We start from the raw sequence: 25,399 nt of genomic DNA, 5'->3' as shown, positions 1-25,399 counted from the left end.
GCAGGTAAAGTATCAGAATGAAAGGATATGTTAATGATGTCAGTAAGGGCAGGCGATACTTGGCAAATGGCTTGAAGGGCTTTAAAGTAGGTGAACAAGTTGTTAGATAATTGTGATAATGAATTTGTAGAATTCTCCTTTTACCTTTTAGGGGACTTTTATTTGCTATTTCTACCTTGAGAAGGAATGGAAAACCTTGATCCTGAAGGGTCGGTGTCCTGCAGAGTTTTGCTGTAACCCTAATCAAACACACCTGCTAGTAGCATTCTAGTGATCTTGAAGACACTGGCTGTTTCTCAATTCCAAGAACGCAGAGAACGGACTTGTGTTCTTGTGAAGACCGGTCTTGCCAGGTGTCCTCAGAAGAACAAACTCAGGAGACCGCGAGGACAGAGAACGCGTTCTTTGAGAATTGAGATGCTGCGTTCTTCCTGATGGTCACATGACCTTCACGTGTTTTAAATGGTAAATTATTTAAACATTAAAGCACTCATACAACGATTTATTGTTTTTCCCCTTTTCAAAATATATACTTTGCATAAAAACATTATAAATATATGTTGCACAATATAAATAAAACAGATTTTAATACGAATTTCGGCAAACAAACACCCTTAATGTGTTTATTCCTTTATTAAGATTTCCATGGTAATGTTTACTTTCACTGTTTCATTTAGGGAAACTCCTGAGGTAAATAATTCATATCTATGAACTTTAATAATAAATCTAGATAAAATGCTGCGCTTCCCACATCCAGTCACAATGACTTCTGGGACTTCCAGAGCGAGTTCGGTGCTCAAGTCTGCATCGTTGCGTCCTCGATATCAAGAACACATCCGGGAAGTTTCACACGTCCTCCGTACTTGCAGTCTTGAGTATTGGAACTGAACTTAGGCAGCTGATGATGACGTTTCACGAGAACACGAGGACGCAAGACCGCTGAAGAACGTATATTGAGAAACAGCCACTGATTAGTTTGTTCAGGTATCTTTTGATTTGTGTTGGAGCAAAACCCTGCAGGGACATTAGCCCACCAGGATTAAGTTTCCTGACCTAGAAAGAAGCATGTGAGCATTTATGTTTGCAAGTAAGATGTAGTCATTTGAGAATTGAACCTCTATAAATGTTTTATTCATAAAGAATGTGGGAAATTCTTCAGCTGTTAGAGTTGACTGTGGAAGCGGAGGAGGAGAACAAAAAGAGCATTATGCAAGAAACTTTTTGTTGTGGCAGAATGGGCTTTTTGCAGTGGTGATATTAGCAGAGATGGAAGAGAGAAGTGACTGATGCACACAAAAGTCAGTAGAATTTTTGCACCACACCATCTCAGCAGGCCTGTATTCGGAACAGTGCTTGCAGAGATCATCAGATAGCCAAGGGGATGTGTCTTATGTGTCTAAACAAGATGTCAGAGTAGAACAGAGAATGTCAGTAGCACTCTTAGCATCAAGTGATGAGAACTGATTAGGGGAAGGAAGTGAAATTATAGGGTATAGCCTAGAGGGTGAGAGTGAGGGTAGGTTACGGTGGAGTATTATGTGTTGTGTCAGGAGCTAGGATGAGGTTAAAAGTGAGGAGGAAGTGATACACTGGAGTACACATCACATGAACTGTGGAACAGTGATATGTGTGAATGAAATTGAATTACCTGACACTAGGTTGAGATTAAAAGTGACAAGCCAAGTGAGTGGCCTAATGTTTATCTAGGTGGATATTGAAGTCCCCAAGCACCACTAGAGATGTACCCCACTCACTCACTATCCTTCAGCTAAGCCCCTGATTATCAGGGGTCACCAAAGTGAAATGAACCTCCAATTGAACTTGCAGGGAGACTCCACACAGAAATGCCTTCTGGTCCAGCTAGGACTCGAATAAGCAACCTTCTTGCTGTGAGGTGACTGCTAACCACTGAGCTACTATGCCCAAGAGATGTAGACTTAGATGTAAAAAAGCTACTAAAAAATACATTTCAGATACAAAACAGAACTCAAAAATAAATTTAGTTTGGGCAGGGTTGTGTTCGAAATGATGTCATTAAATCATTCTACACTTTTATTTGAAGTATACTAAGCACCCTAAGGCTACATATATAATGTATAAACTAATCCAAATAAATTTGAAAACTCTTTGTCCACTCTATCAATTTCAGTAATTTCTACAAAGTTGTTCATTCACACTGAAATGATTGAAAATAGTTTCGATACTTTAAGACATAGGTGTCTTAAACTCTTGTCAAACACACCTGATCAAACTAATTGAGTCTTTCAGGTCAGTGTGTTGAAGCAGGGTTGGAACTAAACTGTGCAGAGCTGTGGCCCTTGACACCTGTGCTTTAAGGGCGTACTCTCACTATGTACAGTTGCCTTAAACCGCGCCAAAGCACGCTTGTCCCCCTCCCGTCTCCCCCGACGGCCCGCGCTCACATTACATTTGGGCATGGGCACACTTACGTCATTAATGATGCGCTGGTCAGAAGCGCAGCTTGCTCACCACAGTGGAGATTTCTTCAGTTATATCATCGTTTAAGTCGTTTGATATGCAGTGACACACAGTCAAATATTTCGCTGAACAGATCAGCCACTTTTGACGCTCATAAACAACCATAAAGTCCTCATGCTGCAGGTATTAGGAGGTTTGCTGAAGGTGCGGAGCTTTCATGCAGAGAGAGGTTTGTGAGAGATCTTTAATAATCTACGATAGTTTGCATTCATTGAACAGCAAGAATGATTAATTAATCTATATTAACAGTCCCTTAAAGGTCACGTCTCGCTTTCAGTTTCGGGCTTTGGCGCATTTTGCACTCACACTACAAGTGTACTGCTCCAAAGCCCAAGTGAACTGAGCCCGATTCAGCCGATTCAGTGCACTCACACTTTTCAAACGATCCGGGAAATGGGCCCGGGAAATAGTGTGAGTAGGCCCTAAGACATCACTTTGAGCTGCGTCCCATCAGCCTGACATTTTTTACTTTCCAGCTTTTTGAAAACACAGCAATATGGTGTGCAGGCTTTTCCAAAACAACAGCTCTAAATAAACCTTCCATGTCCTCCAAAGAAAAGCAATTTGGAGCATGTACAAACTTATTTGAATCTTTATCAATGCTGTCAAAAAGAAGAGCTTTCAAAACAACTGTTGTACAATATTGTCCATAGCTGAACTGGTCACTTGTGATGTTCTTTTTAAGTGAAATTTATTAATGAACTGATTTAAAGAGGGGCGAGGCAGTGGTGCAGTAGGTAGAGCTGTCGCCTCACAGCAAGAAGGTCGCTGGTTCGAACCTCGGCTCAGTTGGTGTTTCTGTGTGGAGTTTGCATGTTCTCCCTGCCTTCGCGTGGGTTTCCTCCGGGTGCCCCTGGTTTCCCCCACAGTCCAAAGACATGCAGTAAAGGTGAATTGGGTAGGCTAAATTGTCCGTAGTGTATGAGTGTGTGTGTGGATGTTTCCCAGAGATGGGTTGTGGCTGGAAGGGCATCCGCTGTGTAAAAACTTGCTGGATAAATTGGCGGTTCATTCCACTGTGGCAACCCCAGATTAATAAAGGGACTAAGCCGACAAGAAAATGAATGAATGAATGAATGATTTCAAGAGGATCACGTGCTTATGATTGACCACAGCTGGTCCTGCATTAACAATGCATGACTCACCAATTGGACGATTCCTAGCTCACTATAAATAACAGTTTCTTACCTTAATTATTTTTATCTTGAAGAATTCCCCCTCCACCCCTACTCCTCCCTCCTTTTCCTTGACAGGGCGGCTCAGTGGCCCGGTGGTTAGCACTGTTGCCTCACAGCAAGAATGTCACTTGTTCAAGTCTTTACTTGGCAAGAAAACGCTTCTGTGTAAAGTTTACATGTTCTCCCTGTGCTCGCGTGTGTTTTCTGCGGGCTCTCCAGTTTCCTCCCACAGTACAAAGACATGCAACATAGGTGAATTGACTAAACAAATTTGGCAATACTGATGAGCTCTTGATCAACTATTCTTAATTGTCATTACCCATAAATAAGCAGGGAAGTTCTCGAGATCTACCTGAGCTCAAACTCGTCTTAAAAAATAGGGGGTTCTCTCCCGGGACTGCGTCAGTAATTAATAATGGGGGTGTTGGTTGTTGCGAGCTGAAGAGAGAGAGAGAGAGGGGGGGGGGGGTGTTGGAGCGGGTGCACTTCGGTCATTTTGGAAGGACACTTTCTATTCCAAGACTAAAAAGGGTCCATTGCAATCAGATTTTTCCTTCGATGATGTTCTGGTAGTGTCAGAAGATTTCAGACACTTTCATGCAGTGTGACAACAGCTGTGATGAGCGTCAATCCAAGAACCAATAGGAGCTACGAATTTAATGATGCAACCCATGCGACAATTTAAATGACGACTGGGAAATGTCAAAACAGTTTTTGTCTTGCTGGTTTTATTATTGAGACATGTCATGTGCAAAATGGCCGCTACAGATTGTTTACGTTTGCTGTGAGGAATCATTTCAGAAATCTGGTTGATGAAAGTGTCATGCGTGGATGGCATCAAACTCTGAGGGCATTTTCTTTCGTGTTTGGCACATCTTCATTGTCGATCAGTCTGACTTTGTGACAGCTGAGATCTTACAGTGTGATATGAGAGCCACGTTTGTGCAGTCTAACATACTACAATTGTTCAGGATTCTAAAAAAAATCCCACAGTGTGAGCCAGCCTTAAGTTTGAACATTTGAAATCCTACATTTTCACAGACTACACTGCGACTTCAAAATTGAGGTTTTTTTTAACTGTGTACACTTTATGAAAAGTTTTCAAAAATATACATTTTTGATGCCTAAAAATGCTATCTCAGCGTGGACAAAAGGCCAAATGGAGAGAATATGCATTTTATATACATTAGTGTTGACAGGGCAAGTAAGACAGCCAGTACAACTAAGGAGCACATACAAGGTACTCTAGGCTTTCAGGTAATCTCTGTTAATGGATACTCAGTTGCTCTTTTGTTCTTTTTCTTTTCTAGGTTCTTGTTGCTCCGGTTACAGAAAAAGGATCTTTACACCGAGACATTTACCTGCCAGAGAGTGACTTTCAGTGGCTGGATACTAACAATGCTCAAGTGTTTGACGGAGGGACGTTTTTGGAAAATTACTCGGTCGGCCTTGGGGATGTGCCAGTTTTCGTACAATGGAGACCCTGATGCTTACCACTTTTATTTTTGAAAATTTCACTTGTGCTGATCTTAAATTGCACTTTCCATAAAGACCATTATCTGTGTCTCAAGGAATCTTGAGATTAGGTAGAAAGACTACATTTGCACTTTAAAAATCAACACGATTTATGTAATCTCATGATTTTTAAACTCTTGTTTTTCTCCACTTCTTGTTTTGCTAGTTCATGAGATTTTTTTATCTTTTCCTCAGAATGCCGTTTACCTTTGATCACTTCTTAAAGCATCTTAAAGTTACATCATATAATGAAACCCTTCACTTTAAAACAGTCAAGAAAATTTTATGGAGACCAAACAATAAAAAAAAAAATAGTTCGCGAAATGGATGAAGATGAATAATAAATCACTCATTTCACCCAAGCAAGGTTTTTACTTCAACTTTGCTGAATATTTGCTATAGTTTTATATTAGTTTAACTGTACCTCAAGTTCTCATAGTGTTTTGATGTGATTAACATAACCTGTGAGACTAGCACTTATAGAGGAGACTAAAAATTAAGAGTTTTAGTGTGAATAGCACAATTGTTTGTCTACAGAGAAAACATTTTGAAGATTAAAGTAGTATGAGCCAAAGTCAATCAGAGTTTTATAGCTGTACAGTCTTAGTTTTAACGCAACACAAACTGTTACTCATAAAGGTATTTTGATATTACAAAGATTTTATTAATAATTATTTGTTTAGCTTCTTACAACTGACCAGATTAACCAATATGGTATTGGTATCTTAATTAATTCATATTGTAGGGTATTATCTAAGGTATTAGAGCAATTAGAATTTTGTATATATCAGTTCAGACTTAACTTAATCATGCATTGATGATGTCTGCCTTAACATTGATAAAACTTTGATTATATTAGCGGCATTACTACTTTTTGTGCTCAATACCTGGTTTCATTAACTATAGTTGCTAATTGCTATGAAGTTGAATTGTGCCATTACAAATGATTTGGCATAGCGTATGTAAAAATTTCTTTTTTTAATGGCCTGAGGGCAGCATTTGTCAGGTAAAATTGTGGTTTTTGTGAGTTTGGGCAAATGTATATGCATTTTTATAACATTTTGATTGAGGTGCTGCTACTTTTACTGAGCTTTTTGAATCTTTCACCTTTTTCAATCAAGGTCCCCCCCTCACACACACACACTACAAGCACTAAATCACAATCACCGCCGTGTGAATCTACAGTGCAGAGAAAGAACGAGAACTTGATCAGTATAACCTGATACGTGTGGCCTACTGGGAATGTCCTCTTAATCCTCACTGTGATTTCGAATGTTTACTGTATCTGCAGGTTTCTCAGGTCAAACATATCAAATCCAAAAGAAAGAACATGTCTTATGCCCCAGCGCACTGTTGATGTCTTAATCTCTCGATGCTCTTATCATTTGAGCATTTACAGAAGAGACTAATTGTGATGATCTTATATAGAGTTGTGTTTTGGAAGGCTATTTTGCTTGAATTTTTTTTTTATTATTAAATGCTGCGTTATGAAAATGATATGCTGAAAATGTCCCTGCTGAACAATCATTAATATATTTATTTCTTTTAGAAATCAGGTGCCGCAAACCAATCAGCAATTTGCATATGTCATGACTGTGCCGTTCAATCTTCTGTCTTCATTTATTCACAAAAATAGAGATGTCAATCTGCAATAAAGTTTACATTTTGTTACTGTAGCAGTGTTTTCATGCTGTAATGAGGCAAACATTTTCATGTTTATCAAAGAAATTCAGTCCTAATAAAGCAACTGGAATCCAATGGTAATCCGTACATACACTCAAAAAAAAAGCCACAAAAAATAAAAATAAAAGATTGTTGCTGCTTGTTTAAACTGCTTGTTTAAAATGATCTTGAACAATTCAGTTAATTTGTTTTAAGTTTAAGCTACTTGTAAAATTTGTAAAAATTATGTTAACCTAATTGTTTTGGGTTGGGCCAACAAGTGAATGTGTAGTTCCCAGCATGTGTGTTCATATATGTTGCGTTTATTTAATATTTATGTGTATAAAGCATCTGTTTTGTTAGATGTGCTACCCGTAGCATATGAAATGTGAACAACCCGTACAGCAAAACTTTGATATTTTCTCAAAGCGAAAATGACTTTGACTAAAACTTTCTGTCAAATACTATGCCACCAAAAAAGTACCGTTGGTAGCATTTTAGCAGCAAAAACGGAAGCCTGATAAAGGTGACCAGTACCAATCAGTACCGTACAGTACTGCACCACTCAGTGGAAACGGCCATTAGTGTACTTATTGCAGGTGGAGTTTTTTTCTAAAAAGAAAATAATAATGAATCAATTTTAAAATGATTGAATGATTCAGTGTTTTAAAACGCCTGCATTTTTTTTTCAGATAATAAATTATAAACATTGAAGCGATGTTTCACCCAAAATATATACTTAAAATGTTCTTGCCCTCAAATGATCCAAACGTGTAGGTCTTTTTTTTCTTCTGTTGAACACAAAAAAAGGATATGTTATGACCTATATTTAACAGTTGGAAAAAAAACAAACACTAAGAAAGTCAAGGGCGGTGTCCAAAATCGCATAGTTCCTTTCAATGTAGTGTGTGAAAAACAATACGTGAGCCTAATAGTGTCCAAATTCATGGTATTCAAAAAAGAATAGAGAAGGTGAGAAGTACCTCAATGACCAGCCTGATCTCATGAGGAAACATAACTATTTTTCGTTTTGTCAGTTTAATGGCTAATTCGTACAAATTTGTGCAAGTTTAGTCATGCGAAAATGTAATGCTGCATCCCAATTTGCATAATATCCATCCTAAATAGTATATAAAATTAGAATTAGTATGTCCCAAATTATTAGATGTAGAAAAGAGTATGCCAAAGTGTCCCTGATGGTTTACTATTTCTGGTAAAAATGCAAAGTTTAGAAGCGTCCATACTCTAACCGCTGATATTGCCCACAATACATTGCGCGTTGGACGTGAATTCGATTGGAACTACAAATGCAGGTGAAAAGTGTAAATAAACTACAAGCATGATGGATGCGCGAGACCAGTCCTCAGGTAGAGAGGCTCTTGTTAAGATGTTTGTATGACTGTTAATTAATATCTAGTCAAATGGAAACTATTGAAATCATTTTGCCTGTGCTATAATGAAGTTATATAAAGACATGTTTGGAAATTAACATCTGAATGCATAATTATACAAAAACCTGAGGTGATTTCTCCGCATGAAAGACTCCTGAATGGGAGACTAAACTGCTGCTGCTGCTTCTTCAATAAAGTAGGAAATTAAATATGACAGAAATGTGGATGATGTGTAGATGATTGACAGGGCTCATAACTAAGCAACACAGCAATCTGTTAAAGAGGAAGTAGTATGTCCCAAAGCTTGCATATTCTTCTGTTACACACTCAAAAGTATATCTTTTCTTCAAAAAAAGTTCATACTTTTAGGGCATAGTATAAGTTTGCGAATTGGAACACAGCCTAAGTTTTTAAAAAGGAGGCATGGCACCCAACCCCACTCCTAAACCCAACCATCATTGTTGAAAAAGCAGATTGTATTAAATTCGAATAAAAATTAGATTGTTTGAATTCATACGAATTAACCAATAAATCAAAAAGTTATGACTTGCTGTGAAATTGTGTTAGGATGATCAATTACTTTTGGCGAGATTTTGAAGTGTGCATTTTATTGTCGATATCCCATGATGCCACTCAAGAGAATTCATGAATAAGAGTGCAGCAACAATGCGGGTAGGTCATGTGATAATGACAAAATGTCAAAATGACAACAACAACAACAACAACAACAACAACAAAAAAGTCCATTATCACATTCATACTATATAGAATATACTTTTTTTTAACGTTGTCTAGTCAGTGCTTAATTTGTAAATGAATAATTCCCAGAAAAAAAAAAAACATGAAATATACGTGACCTTGACCAACGTCCACCACACAATTTCAGTTTTCCCAGAACATGATGTCATTAAACGGTAACAGAGCATCACAAAAAAAAGAGCACGGCCTTTAATTATTTTGTGCCGTATAACGTTATAGGTCAGTCATGGAAAATAAAAACATGTAGCCACAAACATAAATCGTATGAACAATCACTATTCAGTTCACTTCACAGTTATGTGCCAAGTAAAAAAATAATAATAAAATGACTCGCACGTCTAATCTTCAAAAAGAGCCCACAGTTACCAGTTCTGTCATGATTTCTGGCTGACTTGAAATAGCTTTGCTTCTGTCTACTGCTATTCTGATCCATTCACACAGTTTCATCTTCTGGAGATCTTGTTTAATTAGGCCCATTTTAAGACTTACTTGTGCTTTTTAACGATGCAAATATGCGTAACTGCCTCTTTACCATTTTGAAAATACAAATATTATTTAGGTAGGCTACTATGCCATTATTTATTTGCTCACTGTGCGCGAAACTGTCACCAACCAATGAGAGTGATTGTAAACATAAGAAAGCTGATTGGCCGAAAATATTGTTGAGGGCCAAAAATTAAACGAGACTTTTGCTTAAACTTGTGCATGGTGACCGTCATACGCGCACACACACAATCCACACAGCCTTCGCTTGCACTCATTCTCTCTTTCTCACAGACACACACACACACACGTGCGCGTAGGTATTCAGCACACACAAATTAATGCCAGATTAAAATAAATACTGAAACACAAAACACAAATAGCCCCGACAAGATCCAGCTCAGATTAAGCACTGCATCTAGTAAACTTAAAAATCAAATTTAGTACCTACTTGAGTAGTAGGCAATTTCGGCAATTTTTCTAAATGTCTTCTTTTGTGTTCCTTCATTCATTTTCCTTCAGCTTAGTCTCTTTATTCATCAAGGGTCACCACACCAGAATGAACCTCCAACTTATCCAGCATGTTTTATACAGCAGATGACCTACCAGCTGCAACCCAGTGCTGGGAACCACCCATACACTCTTACATTCACACACATACACTACAGCCAATTTTAGTTTATTCAATTGACCAAAACTGCATGTCTGACCAAACTGACCCAGCAACCTTCTTGATGTGAGGCGACAGTGCAAACCACTAAGCCACCATGCTGCCCTTTTTCAAAGGAAGAGTAAAGGGTGAGTAAAGGAGGACAGAATTTTTCATTTTTGGGTGAATAATGTTTTTAAGGTATATCTTTCGAGCCAATACAGGCTTAATTACAGAATAATTCACTTTTTTTATTTTGAAATTAAGGTGAAAAGTACGTACAAAATGACCATATACATAATATTAGCATTAATGTGTAGTCCATGGAAATATCAATACCCCAATTGAGAGATGGGAGCTGTTTGACAGGGTGTTGGAATTCCCGCATTTGTCATTGTAGAAGCAGCCACCATCTATGAGCCCGTCAATAAATTGGAAGCCTAAATAGTTTTATTACATGTGTGCAAAGAGATATTTAAGTGAGCGTCAATGCCCTTAGTGGCTCTGCTGACGATAAAAAACCTGCACTAATTCCACTTAAACCCAATAAGAATTATTTATAGTACCAGAGAGCATGCAAATGGAATCATATGGAAAACCCATTCAGGGGCCCCTACCTCACCTTATATTATCCCTATTCCATTACAGGCTTTTCTGGAGCCGCACAGCCAAACACTGAAACACAAAAAGGATATGTGTTATTATTTATATTACTTTATTATATTAATAGTTTTATTAAATACTATATTTTGTTTGTGGCATAACCCGGAGGAAACCCCCATCAACACGGGGAGAACATGCAAACTCCACACAGAAACGACAACTGACCCAGCCAGGGCTCGAACCAGCGACTTTCTTGCTGTGAGGCGAGCGTGCTCCCCACTAAACCACATGCAACCTTATTTATTTAAAAAAAAATGAACTACTGAATGGACCTTCTCTGAATTGTAATTATATAACTGTGGAACCACTATTTAGTCGAAAGTGTTGATGGGGGTCTTGGCTGCGATGGATGCAGCCCCTGTAATATAATCTACAGTGAAAATTGGCTAGTGAATCTATATCTTCACTGGGAATACTACTGTAAAAAAAACTGTGCGCTTCCTGTTTTGCCCTTCTGAGATATTTGTCACCTTGCAATGGTTTTAAAGGGGTGGTTCAGAATGTTATTTTAAGGCTTGGTTGTGTTAATAAGATGCAAAGCAATGTGTGCTTATAATTTACTTGAAGGGAATCATGTTCTTTTTTCATAAATCTCTCTTTGATTATAAACAGCTAGTCAGCTAACATGAAAACGACTGATATATTTCCTAGTTTCTCTGAAAGGCCACAAGTGATTCTGATTGGTCTTGTGTCATAATGAGCTGCGATTCATGGATCGGCTACACGTCACGCCCGTACAAGCATGCGCGTCTTGTGTAAACAGTCAGTCAACATTATGCCCGCTCTCTAAAATAACATCTGACAAGTGTCTGTAATGAGTAAAAATGTAGAGGTGTGAACCTATACTGGTCTCACGGTTCGGTTCGGTTACGATTATCATGCCATCGATTCGGTTCAATTCGATATTTTAGTGCATCACAGTGCATTGACGATGCTTTCCATACACAGTGTTATATTTTGGGGGAGGCTATAACAAGCTGTCTGTATGAACACACAGACATACAGCACCACACTGTCTTTCATTCACACACATACACACACATAAGCCCTTGCAATATGCGTTTAACAAGGAGAGCTCGCGATGAGTGGAGCGAAAAAAACAACGAAAAATAGAAGCACTTTTCCGACGATCCCTTACTGAGAGCGCCGCTCCACGCAAGCTCTCCCGGCTAAAATGCATATTGCGAGGGTTTAAAGGGAGCAGTGGTCATAATGTCGAGCAAAAAAAAAAAGATAAAGACAGCTGTGAAACATAACCAGCTTTAACTTTTTGTAGGAAACACACTTTAGATCTTTTTTGGGTAAGAGGTTTTTGCATTATTGCTGCTATAACTGAAAGTGTCAGGAATATTGAAAACAAAACCAACTTAACCGCCGCGCTCATTTCTAGCGCCCCCCTGGATGTACAGTGTTTGCCTACACTGCCTATGCAACGGGCCGGCCCTGAGTTGGCTCCTGAGTGTTGTAAATACTGGCGCTCACCTCTCTCGCAACAGAGCGCGTGGGAGATAAATGATGTCAGTCCATAATAACTGGTTATGATAATTACTGAACCAATAACGAATTGTCTGCGTCTGCATCGCGGTGCACCAAAAAAACAATTAATTTTGACACTCCTATGAAAATGGGGTGCGGCTCCTTTAAGAGAGTGTGTGTGTGCCATTGTGTGTGTGTTTATGTGTGTGTGTGTGTGTGTGTGTGTGTTTGTGTGTGTGCGTGTGTATACTGTGAACTATCTGTTACACAAGAAGCGCATGTGCACGGGGGCGATGTTTATTTTTCTTTTTCTCTGATGCTCGGATTAAGTTATTTTCTGTGGTGACGCTGGTGAAAGAAGAATAAAGCACAAAATATGGGATGCAACCTGTGTGAGCCTTGATTTGTTTTTTGCTGCTACACAAGAGTTAGGAGAGCTCTCCTGTATTTTTTTTTAACTCAACACGTTACACAACGTCTTTCACACATATCCGGAATATGCCTGTTTATCTGAGATGTAAAACTCATGGAAAAGCTGCCTATAGAGAAAAGTCGCGCACACACATTGAGAGAGAGGCTGCACATGCCGGTGAAGTGTATGTGTGTGTGTGTGTTTACAGCGGTTTGACTGATAAATATGAATTTATAGCTAAATCATTAGCAGTGGCGAACAGCATTTCCCGTTGTTTACATCTTTGCTACAACATACCATTTAGGCTAGACACTGTACATGTCATTAGCAGTTTTAACAAATAAAAAAACTTACAGGTCATGGCTCAGAGTTCACAGTGTCTGCTTGTAGTTGCTCCATCTCTGAGGAAATTTTAACCGAATCCAGCACTGAACTGGGAGAGTTTCTGGAGCTGTTTTGTCAAATTATACTTCCTATGTGTTTTATAATTCTCTGGCGCATAATTAATACTGAATTGTAAGCACTTCTGTCTTTTTGTCGTGTCCTTTGGAAGCCCAAATACAGAAACAAAATAAGCTCTGTGAAAGTAGCAGCGTTTGGATGTAATTTTATCTCTGCTGTAATGTTACAGCGCCTATGGCCACGGCCCTTAGCTGCGCAGTGTGTGTGCATGGTAAAATAACATTTGTGATCTCACAAGGCCCGGATGTAAATTTTTGTACTCCCTAAAATTCATTAATTGTAGGCTTTGCTAAGCTAACTCTGTAAAAACTAAGGTCTCCCTTTGCATTGAACTTTGAGCGTTTTACATTCAGAGATGCTGTTTATGTTCACACAGCTACATTACACATCAACTAAAGTTTAAAATATGATATTGTAGTGGACCACCCCTTTAAGAGTTTGCCTATATATGAGAACCAACAGAATTATTCTTGTCTTTTAGCCCAGGATGCACTTCTAGGTCTACTGGTGTCCTGGAGAAAATCAGAAACTAGCATCTACAGTTGGCATTATTCATCTATATTTCTACAGCACTTTTTACCATGTAGATTGTGTCATGGCAGTTTAACCTAGATGAGAATAAAAAGCCAGAGCAGTATTTTAGATTGTAGAACGTTCCAGCATATCAGGCAGGCAGGAGACTATTAGTAGTATGTCAGAGTAGTTCTAGATCAATAAAAAAAAAAAAAACGATTGAGTTCAGTTTGATACAAATGTCACTGTTGAAGTTCAGTTTAATTTTGTTAAATGTCACTGCTGGAGACAGATCCACTGAAGAGCAGCTCCACTAAAGCACAGCTCTGCCTATCTCAACAAAGCATGCCAGAGGTGACAATGGCAAGAAACCAAAACAAGGTTACCAGCTCATTGCCTTGCCAAACTTAAAGGGCAAAGCTACAGTCTGGACTCTGTAGGGTTTGAGATCAATGAGCACCCGTCAAGGAGAAGGTGCAGGTCCAAGTAGGCCATTGGACAGGTGTACAGATTAGCCAAAGGGATTAATGTAGATTCACAAGAAGGAATTAGTATTGCACTCTTAACTCATCGAAGACCACAACAACCTTCTGATCAGGATACGGGTTGGATCCAAGAGTATGAGAACTTTGAGATAAGACAGACTAGCATAAATGTAGATGACATTTGATTTTTTTGTCTCTTTGGGTAGTGTTCCCTGCTCTGGTTGTCCTGAATAATTCAGCCTAACAATCTGTTCAAATTATGTTTTATGTGGATGCTAGTGCAAAAAGATTTGTGTTTAATCTAGATCTAAACTGACAGTCTGCCTCCCAAAATGTGCTAGGAAGAGTTTTACAGAGTTTAGGTGCCAGACATGAAAAGGATCTACTGCCTACAGTCGATTTTAATATTAGAGGAATACTCAATTGCCTAGAATTAATCGAACATAGTGTGCATGAGGGTGTGTAATACAGCAGAAGCTCACTCAAATACTGGATGGCTAAGCTATTCAGGGCTTTTTTATTAGTCAATAAGATTTTAAAAATGTAGATATTGTCTAATCAGGAGCCGATTGATCATTTTCAGTAACGTGACCTGTGCTGAGCTACACTAAGATCTCCATAGAAAAGCAGCACAAACCTGTAATATATCTATCTGTTTTAATCCATGTATATTTGAATCACATATCAACAAAACAGAATCAAGATATGACCCCAAACTGTAACTTGTGGGCACTTGCGATCCATATACTGCACCCACAACAATCTTTCAGTCCTTTAAAACTGTCATGTCCCTGTCAGAGCTCCAATTCTTACATCTAACATTAACCTTTTTACATTAACATTAACCAGCGATTAGCATATAAGTGTCTACTTTTATTTTTGCTAGTAGATATTTAATATTTGTTGATACGGAAAGTCTATTCGATCACTTCTGCTATTTATACGTTGACATTCCATTTCCATTCATTTATTCATTCATTCATTTTTTGCTGCTTTTCTGGGGCCAGGTCAGGCAGCAGTCTTAGGAGAGAACCCCAGAATTCTCTCTCCGAAGACACTTCCTCCAGCTCCTCCGGGGGAATCCCGAGACGTTCCCAGGCCAGCCGAGAGACATAGTCCCTCCAGCGTGTCCTGGGTCTTCCCCGAGGCCTTCTCCTGGTGGAACATGCCTGGAACAGCGACCTAGGTACGCGTCCAGGAGGCATCCAAAACAGATGCCCGAACCACCTCAGCTGACTTCTCTTGATGTGGAGGAGCAGCGGCTCTACTCCGAGCTCCTCCCAGGTGTCAGACCTCCTCACCCTATCCATAAGAGTACGCCCTGCCATCCTGTGAAGGAAACTCATTTCGACCGCTTGTATCCGAAATCTTGTCCTTTCGGTCATGACCCAAAGCTCATGACCAAAGGTGAGAGTAGAAACGTAGATTGACCGGTAAATCGAGAGCTTTGCCTTTCGGCTCAGCTCCTTCTTCACCACAACGGACCAGTACATCGATCGCATTACTGCTGCCGCTGCACCGATCTCAATCTCATGTTCCATCCTTTTCTCACTCGTGAATAAATACCCAAATTAAAACTCCTCCACCTGGGGTAAGGACTTTCCTCTAACCTGGAGATGGCAAACCACCTTTTTCTGATGGACCAGCATGGCCTCGGACTTGGAGGCACTGATTCTCATCCTAGCCACGTCACACTCGGCAGCAAACTGCCTCAATGCATGCTGAAGGTCCATGTTCGATGAAGCCAATAGAACAACATCCTCTGCGAATAACAGAGATGAAATCCTGTGGTCCCCAAACCAGACCCCCTCCAGCCCAAGGCTGCGCTTTTGCAATGTTAAATAGAAGCTGTATAACAAGCATACAAACACAATGAATTGTGTTATTGGGTATGTATTGTTATGGGTCATGTAATTGCACAACAATTATCCTACTTTTTTGGCAAAAAAAGTAAATTACTCAACTCTTGGCGGGGGATAGTAACGTTTTGCCCTCCAGGGGGGTGTTCCCCAAATGGAGTGACTACACATGAAATCTACTGTCTCTATCTTTAAGAGCCAAATATGCATTCAGTGTGAATGAGCCCTTACTTTGCTTCATACAATGATGATAAGCTTTGAATACAACAGCTCATCCATGAACATAGGATGTAATGAAGATAACAACTCAAAATGGTTCCACATTTAAGTCATGTTATGAATATGTGCACTCTAGAAGCCAAATAATATACTGTGCATTTAATGCAAATTTCTTATTAGCCACTTACAATTACATTGCAGAAACTAACTCTAAAATTGTGATTTGACCAACATGGTACATTAACATGGTATGCTGAGCTAAGGGGATTTTTATGTACCATAGACCATTTTGACATGATTTTGAATGTCTTTTTCTCTTTGAGAATTTTGTTGATAACTTCATTTTATGATGTGGCATGATGGCATCCTTGAGGGACATTGGGATCTCCTGAGTTTCATGCTTTAGTATTACACATTTTCATGTATAAAATGTTGCTTCATTGCATAAAATTCCTCATATAGAAAGGAATGATCACGTCACGTGTGAGATTGTTTAATCTATTTGATGACTAGACTACAAATCTTTTTATCCTTACTCAGCAGCAATAAATGTTATTCGGTGTAGCTGATTTTGAATTAAAGTTGTATAATATTTACTCTAAAGTATCGTAAATGTATAAACACCTAAACTGGAGTTAATTCGTCATTACTACAGAATGAGGTGATGTTTTCCTTCGAAAGTTGTCTACATCCTTAGGCCTATATGTATAGTGGAACATTTCTTACCTTTTGAAGCTCGCACTTTTTCAGGCCTCAAATCATCCAGGCAAAGTAACCTTAATAAATGTATGTGCTATAAAGAAATTATGATAAATGTTCATACATACCTGGCCTGTGCAAATTTATCACAAATTTATCCTAAGCTGTTTGGCTGGTTTCAACCATTTCCAGCCTGGTCTTAGCTAGTTAGGCTGGTAAATGACCAGATAAAACCAGCTAAACCCAGCTTGACCAGCCTGGTTTAAGATGGACATAGCTGGTTTAAGCTGGCCATCTCCCAGCCTGACCAGCAAAGATCAGGTTGGAAATGACTGGAAACCAGCCGTAAAATGGCCCAAACCCCTCTAAAACCAAGCTGGTCAACCAGCTAAAACCAGCCAACCAGCTTAGGCCTGTTTAAGCAGTTTTTTTTTTTTTTTTTTCACCAGGGTTAACTACACTTTGTTTCAAACAATGTTCAATGTCGCCATCTTGTGGTGGTATCAAAAATCAAGCAGATGTTTTTTTTTAAGTTGCAGTGTTTAACGTAGTTCACTCAAAAATAAAAATATTTCATAATTTGCTTAGCTTTGTTTCAAACATTGTTTGAAGTTTCTTTCTGTTGAAATCAAGATCTAAGATGGTTTGAAGTAACCTGTATTGACTTTCATAGAACAAAACAAACAGGTTACTACTGTATGGAAGTCAATGGTTACAGTTTTTCAGCTTTCATCGAAATGTTTCAATCTAAAAGATTCAAAACCACTTGACCTTGAGTAAATTGTAAGTATACATTTAATTTGAGTGAACCTTACCTTTAATAATAATTGAATAATGCTTAATATAGGCCTATACTTTGTAAACGCACACCACGAAGAGCAGCTATAAAAAGGAAATATGCTTTCAGTTTTTACATTACAAAACCAATTAAATTTCACATTTTAGTCCAAAGAGTCAACTTTTTTATTGAGTGAAAATAAAGTCAAATGTGAAGTACAGTAACTATGCCACAGTTCCCTTACCACACCTTTTGCAGAAAACAGAACGTCTTTTCTGTAAAATATGATACAAATATATGATACACCACATTGCACGACAGATTAAGTGACACTTTCCCTTTCAAATTGTATTGATTTGCATTTATTTATTTAATTCCACTGTTCATTTACAATCAACAATAATTATTGTTCTGTAAATTCATGAGCACACTTTCAAATAAAATGATAATGAACTGATAAATAAATAGCACACTTTCCTGTCAGTGAGAAACAACATATACACATGTTTATCTCTTATTACCTGTGAATGATTTCTCTATGTGTTTTATTTTTGTTGAGTGCCGTCAAATAAAGATTGAGAAAAAAAGCTACTGAACTCAACCTTATATAGGAACACAAATAACCTTATATAATATTAATGTTGAGACTGCTGCAATTCTTTAACCATGTGCAAGTACAAAGAAACACAAGTAAAAAGAAAAATATGCATCGCTGCCCTATATGTTTGAAGTATTAACCTATACAGAATCCTTGTAACCTGCAACAGTGCTACTTCAGAAACAATTCAAGTCACAATACAGTGAATAAATTAGCTGAAAACCTGAGTATGAGAATATAATGTGAAAGAAAAAAATGAACCAGTACAATATTTGCACACAAGTGAACAACATATGAATGTACAGCAGCACAGAGAGGCAACTTCTGAGAAACATTCATGTACATTTCTGAGATTAAGGCAAAAATACATCCCAGAACACGAAAACAAACCAATTAGGCAGTCTGTGATATAAATATCAACCATAAATTGATTTCTATCCTCTACAACAATTGGTTTAAATGAAATGCCCAGTTACCATGCTCTGTACTATTTAAAATACAACTCCATTTTTATTATTATTACAACTTCAATGAGAACAATCACTTACTCTGTACATTCCTCAGAAAAATCGTTACGTTTAAAAGATTTAAAAACAATTTCCCTTTTCAGAAATGAGAAAACGAGATGGATCACTTGTTGTTAGGTTTGATGTCAAGCTGGAAAAGATCCAAGATATCAAGCATCGCCTGTTTAATGTTACTTCCAAAGCGATGAGAATCCTAAAAAGTAAAATGCAGACACGAAAGAAGAAAATCAGACATGTAAACAACACAAAAGTGAAAATAATATGTGCTACATATACAGTGGGTACCCCTTAAATTTTTCACTCGTTGTTATTTTGCAGCCATTTTCTAAAATCATATCAAGTTTTTCCCTCATTAATGTACAGGCAGCACCCCACATTGGCAGAAAAACAAAGACAAATGTAATTAACTTTCCATTTATTACAAAAAAATACAAAAAAAAAAAAAATTTGCAGACACTTTTGGTTTTAACAAACAGAACTGAGAATTTGTAATTTTATTACAAATAATTTTTTTAAAATTATCAGCTGAATAATAAATAGAAAAATCCACTGTTACTCCTACTGTTAATGCTAAATGTAGAAATATAACGTTATAATTTGTATAATTTATATTTATTTTTAGTCTCTTAGGCTTGTCAAAATAACCAATATATCGACTCATCACACAATATGTGGCCATGACCTTAATCATTTTTGGTGATGCAATATACAGTTGAAGTCAGAATTATAAGCCCCTCTTTGATGTTTTTTATTTTTTAAATATTTCCCAAAAGATGTTTAACAGAGGAAGGAAACTTTCACAGTACGTCTGATATTTTTTTTCTTCTGAAGAAAGTCTTATTTGTTTTAAATTTTTTAACAGCCATTTTAAGGTCAAAATTATTAGCCCCTTTTAAGCTATATGTTTTTTGATGGTCTACAGAACAAACCATGTTTAACAATAACTTGCCTAATTACTCTAACCTGCCTAGTTATTCTAATTAACTTAGTTAAGCCTTTAAATGTCACTTTAAGCTGTATAAAAGTGTCTTGAAAAATATCTAGTCAAATATTATTTACTGTCATCACAGCAAAGATAAAATGAATAAATTATTAGAAATGAGTTATTAAAACTATTATGTTTAGAAATGTGTTGAAAAAATCTGCTCTCCGTTGAACAGAAATTGGGGAAAAAAATAAACAGGGAGGCTAATAATTCAGGGGTGCAAACAATTCTGACTTCAACTGCATATCACCCATACATAAAAGCAATTCTAGCAACATTTTAGCTGATTGTGAAACATCTCTATCTTTATTGGAGGTGTCAGTGTCAGTATGGTTAAAAACAATACAGAATTTACCTTGCAGATTTTGTTAATTCATTCATTCAATTTCTTTTTGGCTTAGTCTCTTGAAGGTTTTGTTAATATCTATTTGTTATTTAAATAGGAAAATCGTTTCACAACCGCTTCCAATGCTTAATTACCAAATAGTTAAAATGACTATAATAAAAATGTTATATTCTTAAGAATAAATTATTATGTGTCCTTTGAATTAGTGTACCTGCAATACGATACTATTATATTGTTATTCTGGCATTATATAATGAGTCTTAAAATGACAATAATATTGTTTATTGCAATAAATTTTGGTGCAATATATTGAACAACAAAATAGATATCATGACAGGCCTGCTCATTTTCAATAAATGGTCCAGTTATGCACTGATAAAACTTTACGTTTCTTTACTAGATGTGTAATTTTTACAGAATTATTCAGTGCCATATTTTGATATCTGGTTGTCGCCACCTATTGGTTAAATAATGTAGTTGCTGCCTACAATTTTCATATGAGCAACTGGCGGTGAATTTAATCTTTAACATAAACATCAGTGGTTTTATCTAAACTATAAACTGTTGTACCAGTGCTGCTGTGTTGTTTGACTGTAACTTCATAACTAACTAAAAGACTAAAACTAAAATACATTTACACTGCACTGTTCAAAGTGACTCAATTCTGATTTTTTTCTCCCATTTGGCACAGATCGGAAATGGCCCATGTACGTGTAAGCTGGAGCAAATCACATGGACTCAGATTTACTCAAATCAGATTCAGGCCTTGTTTATTTGTGGAAATTTATCCAAAATAAATCGGATCTGTGTTCTCGTGTCTGCAATGTAAGCAGGTCTCGGATTCTCACCCATCAATGCGAGTTGCGCATCAATAAAAACCATAGCAATTGATGTCAAGTCTGACACTTTCATTTCAGAGTCCCAAACCTTAAATCTCACACACAAGGACTTAAACAGCTTTTATATTCTCATATAGCACAGAGTATTTAAGCATGTTAACGAGAGCAAGAGAGCGCAATGTCTGTCACATAACCAATATAAACTAATATAAAACTAGTGCATAGCTACATCACATGCATAAATCACGGCATTGACATTACATTAAGATACCTAAAGGTTTAAAAAAAGCCTAAATATCAAAAGAAGATTGACAAATGAGAACCTTTCTGTCATAAACTGTAGTAAAACAGCTTGTCAAAAGCTGCAAACAGATTACATACAGGAATAGAAAAAAAGAGCACTATTTAATTATCAGCTGTTAGTCAGTGCCCGCTCTTTTTTTCCTGGTCATTGCACCTTTGCTGTGTGCTGTGTAAATGCAGATGATCTAACACGAGTCACTTTTAAAAGGTGATGTAAGCAGGTCATCAAAAAAAAATCGGATACAGTCACTGAATCAGAATTGACCATCAAGATCTGCCGTGTAAATGCAGTCTAAAAGACGAAAAATCAAATCTTTCTTGCTTTTTGCGTTTTTCAAACACAGATTTGAATGCAGCAATTCAAAGGATTAATAAACATATGCAAATCACCATCATTTATAATTTATGTTGCGTGGGTGTTAAGATCCCGATCTTTCCATGTTAAACTGTGCAGCTTACACCGAATGCATTAATACAGGCTAAACAAGTGACAAAAAACACCTTTAATAAACTATGAAACCCACCACATCCTGAATAATCAACCACAACGTCTTTCGTCATCATTATGTTTTACAGGAAAGCCTAAATGCTTTCATACATGTGATTTGAAACTGCCAAAACTGGCCAAACTGAGCTACAGAGATGGGAGAAGATTGTAGAAAGTCAACCATCACTGCAGCCCTTCACCAGTCAGGGCTTTGTAACAGAGTGGCTCGAAGAAAGCCTCTCTTCAGTGCAAGACACATGAAAGTGGAGTTTGCTAAAAACAAAAAACACTTGAAGACTCTCAGGTCTGATGAGACCAAGATAGAACTTTTTGGCCTTGTTAAACGGTATGTGTTTTTCAGCTACAGGGACAGGACAACTGGCTGCAATCGAGAGACAGATGAAAGCAGCAAAATACAGGTATATCCTGGATGAAAACCTTCTCCAGAGTGCTCAGGACCTCAAACTGGGCCGAAGTTTTACCTTCCAACAAGACAATGACCTTGGCACACAGCTAAAATAAATTCACAGCAACTCCATGACTGTTCTTGAGTGGCCCAGCCAGAGCCCTGACTTATACCCAATTAAGCATCTCTGGAGAGATCTAAAAATGGCTGTCCACCAACGTTTACCATCCAACCTGACAGAACTGGAGAGGATCTGCAAGGAGTAATGGCAGAGGATCCTTAAATCTAGGTGTGAAAAATGTGTTGCATCTTTCCCAAGAAGACTCATAGCTGTGCTTCTACTAAATAATGAATCTGAATACTTAGGACCATGCGATATTTCAGCTTTCAATTTTTCAAAAATGTCAACAATTCATTTTTTTTCTATCAATATAAGGTGCTGTGTCTACATTAATGAAGAACAAAAACGAACAAATGATTTTAGCAAATGGCTGATATATAAAAAAGTGTGAGAAATTTAAGACGATCTGAATACTTTCCATACCCACTGTATAAGTATACTATTTTATATGATATTATTATATAAAATAATATTTAATTATTACATATAAAAATATGAGTTATAATTGACTCACAGTCTCATGGCTTGAGTGTTTGCTGGATATGTGGAAATTGATAAGGTCTTCTCCAAGAATAATATATGATACACCATAACCATCATCAGCAACCTAAACAAAAAACAACAACAACAACAAAGAATAATTTATTATTTGGTGTATACATACAAATACTCACCGGCCACTTTATTAAGTACACCTGTCAAACTGCTCAATCAACTGCTTTAATTAGTCAATCACATAGCAGCAACTTAATGCATTTAGGCATGTAGACATAGTCAAGATGATCTGCTGCAGTTCAAACCAGTCATCAGAAGGGGTCAGAAAGGTGATTTAAGTGACTTTGAACGTGGCATGTTTGTCGGTGCCATACGGGCTGGTCTGAGTATTTCAAAAACTGCTGATCTACTGGGATTTTCACACACAACCATCTCTAGAGTTTACAGGGAATGGTCTAAAAAAGAGAAAATATCCAATGAGTGGCAATTCTGTGGGCGCAGATATGCAGAGATATGCAGAAGAGCATCTCTAAATGCACAACAAGTCCAACCATAAGGTGAACAGACAACAGCAGCAGAAGAATATACCGAGTACTAGTAAGGTGTGCCAAATAAAATGGCCAGTGAGTGTATAGTCTATTTAGAAGTACACTACCATTAAAATAACAACACACAAATGACTTACGTTTAAAGCATATTAAAATACAAAACAATTATAATGCTATTTTACCACCATTTTACTCTATTTTTTTAATTAAATGTAAATAAACAAATACATTATTGGCAATATAGATACTGAACCCGATACTTATTTTTTTGACTGAATTTTTGCAAACATATTAAAAGTATTACATCAAAAGTATTGCAAAAGGAAATAGAAACGATAAACCCCACACCCCAAACACTCCAAGAGGTCATAAGAATATGAAATAAATTAGAAATTATCATAATAATCATTCATTCATTTTCTTAATCCCTTTAATAATCCAGGGTCGCCACAGCGGAATGAACCGCCAACTTATCAGCACATGTTTTCGTATTGAATTTAAAATGTAGCTTCTTACCTATAAAGCTTTAAATAATTTATCTCCTGTTTATCTACCCAACCTTCTTTCTCGCTACAATCCAACTCGCTCTTTCGATCTCAAAACTCAGGGCTTCTGGTATTACATAGGATAGCAAAGTCAAGTAAGGGAGGTCGTGCCTTCTCATTTATGGCTCCTAAACTCTTGAATACCCTTCCTGATAATGTCCGAGGCTCAGACACACTCTCACAGGTCAAAACTAGATTAAAGACCTATCTTTTTAGTAAAGCATACAATCAGGGCATCACTTAGCGGTATGATACATGAATGTGCTCCACGCAGGTTTCTGCATCCTGTTTATATACACTATGAACATCAGCTATGCTAATTATTTTCTTTATTCTTTATTTCCACCTGGGGATACTCTTCCCGAGGTCTACAGACTATGCAGTGCCACTGATTTGATCCAAAACCAGCGATGAGGTTTCCATATCTTGGACCAGGACGTATCCTGAGCAGCTGCTGTGGTGGTCATGGAGGAGTGGAGAGCATGAGACTGATTCCTGTGACGCTCCTGGGACAGACGAGTCTTCGCTGAGGTCCAGCTTTTCAGCCTCCGGCGCCTTGACTGCAACTCTGCACGCTTGGCCAGAGGAGAAATGGTCATGCTCAACTGAGCCTGGTTTCTTTTGAGATTTTTTAATTCTTCACTTTCGCCAATTGGTGAAGTTTTTTTTCCTCGATGCTGTCCCCACTAGCTTGCATGGTTCGGGATCTGTAGAGCTGTGCATCGATGGATTGCTCTTCAGTGTTTGGACTCTCAGTAGTGATTATTAAACCACACTGAATTGAGCTAAACTGAACTGAGCTTAAACTCTGAAAATGTGCTGGATAAGTAAATTAACCCCGGATTAGTAAATTAACCCCTTAATTAACCTCGGATTAATAAAGGGACTAAGCCGACTAGAAAATAAATGAATGAACACAGTGTGTGCCCTTCCAGCTGCAACCCATCTCTAGGAAACATCTATACCCACTCATTCACACTCTTACACTACGGACAATTTTTTTGCCTACCCAATTCACCTGTACTGCCTGTCTTTGGGCTGGCAGCGGGGAGAACAAGCAAACTCCACACAGAAATGCCAAATGTCCGAGGTTCGAACCCGCAACCCTTGCTTTGAGGCGACAGCACCACCTACTGCGCCATTGCTTCGCCCCATAATAATCATGATATTAATGTCATCATCATCATATAAGCATCATCATTATACTTAAAACTCAGGACAGATTTTAGAAAATTAAAATAATATTTATTTTTATCATTATTGTTAAGAAAGGTATGTTGTAACCTTCAATTGCAACCAATATTTGACAGAAGTGTCAGATTTATTAATAAATGTAAATGCAAAACTTACATTTTTTTGGTTGAATTTTTTTCTAAAAAATTATATATCTATATTATAATATTACATCAAATATTATATAAATTTGTATTTAAATAAAAAAAATAACATTTACACCAATATTATAAAACAATAAAAACTTGCAATGCGTCTGTTTTC

General features: G+C 37.5%; 3 protein-coding genes across 8 annotated transcripts in view; 2 read left to right on the top strand and 1 right to left on the bottom strand.

Moving 5' to 3' along the window:
- The window catches only part of si:ch211-236l14.4, a 69,868-nt gene extending 63,000 nt beyond the window's left edge, over nt 1-6,868 (top strand). For all 4 annotated transcript variants that reach the window (XR_015526516.1, XR_015526517.1, XM_087312371.1 and 1 more), the window contains one exon: nt 4,988-6,868. Coding sequence is in view for 2 of the 4 variants with exons in the window: in XM_087312371.1 (XP_087168497.1) it covers nt 4,988-5,164 (177 nt within the window). In the remaining 2 variants the exon portion in view is untranslated. The remainder of the gene's footprint in view (nt 1-4,987) is intronic.
- The window catches only part of LOC147837707 (uncharacterized), an 838,558-nt gene that overhangs the window by 580,932 nt on the left and 232,227 nt on the right, over nt 1-25,399 (top strand). The gene's annotated exons all lie outside the window — the stretch shown is intronic.
- cpt1ab (carnitine palmitoyltransferase 1Ab (liver)) overlaps nt 18,049-25,399 on the bottom strand; it is a 46,251-nt gene continuing 38,900 nt past the window's right edge. For all 3 annotated transcript variants that reach the window (XM_087312367.1, XM_087312368.1, XM_087312369.1), the window contains 2 exons: nt 22,829-22,921; nt 18,049-19,020 (listed from right to left, as the gene is read on the bottom strand). In XM_087312367.1, the coding sequence (XP_087168493.1) occupies nt 18,931-19,020; nt 22,829-22,921 (183 nt within the window). In that variant the 3' untranslated portion in view covers nt 18,049-18,930. The remainder of the gene's footprint in view (nt 19,021-22,828; nt 22,922-25,399) is intronic.

Source organism: Danio rerio, chromosome 25 (genome assembly GCF_052040795.2).
Source record: "Danio rerio strain M-AB ecotype USA chromosome 25, GRCz13ab, whole genome shotgun sequence".
In the NCBI taxonomy this organism is placed as follows: domain Eukaryota; kingdom Metazoa; phylum Chordata; class Actinopteri; order Cypriniformes; family Danionidae; genus Danio; species Danio rerio.
This window is presented reverse-complemented; position numbering and strand designations above follow the sequence as displayed.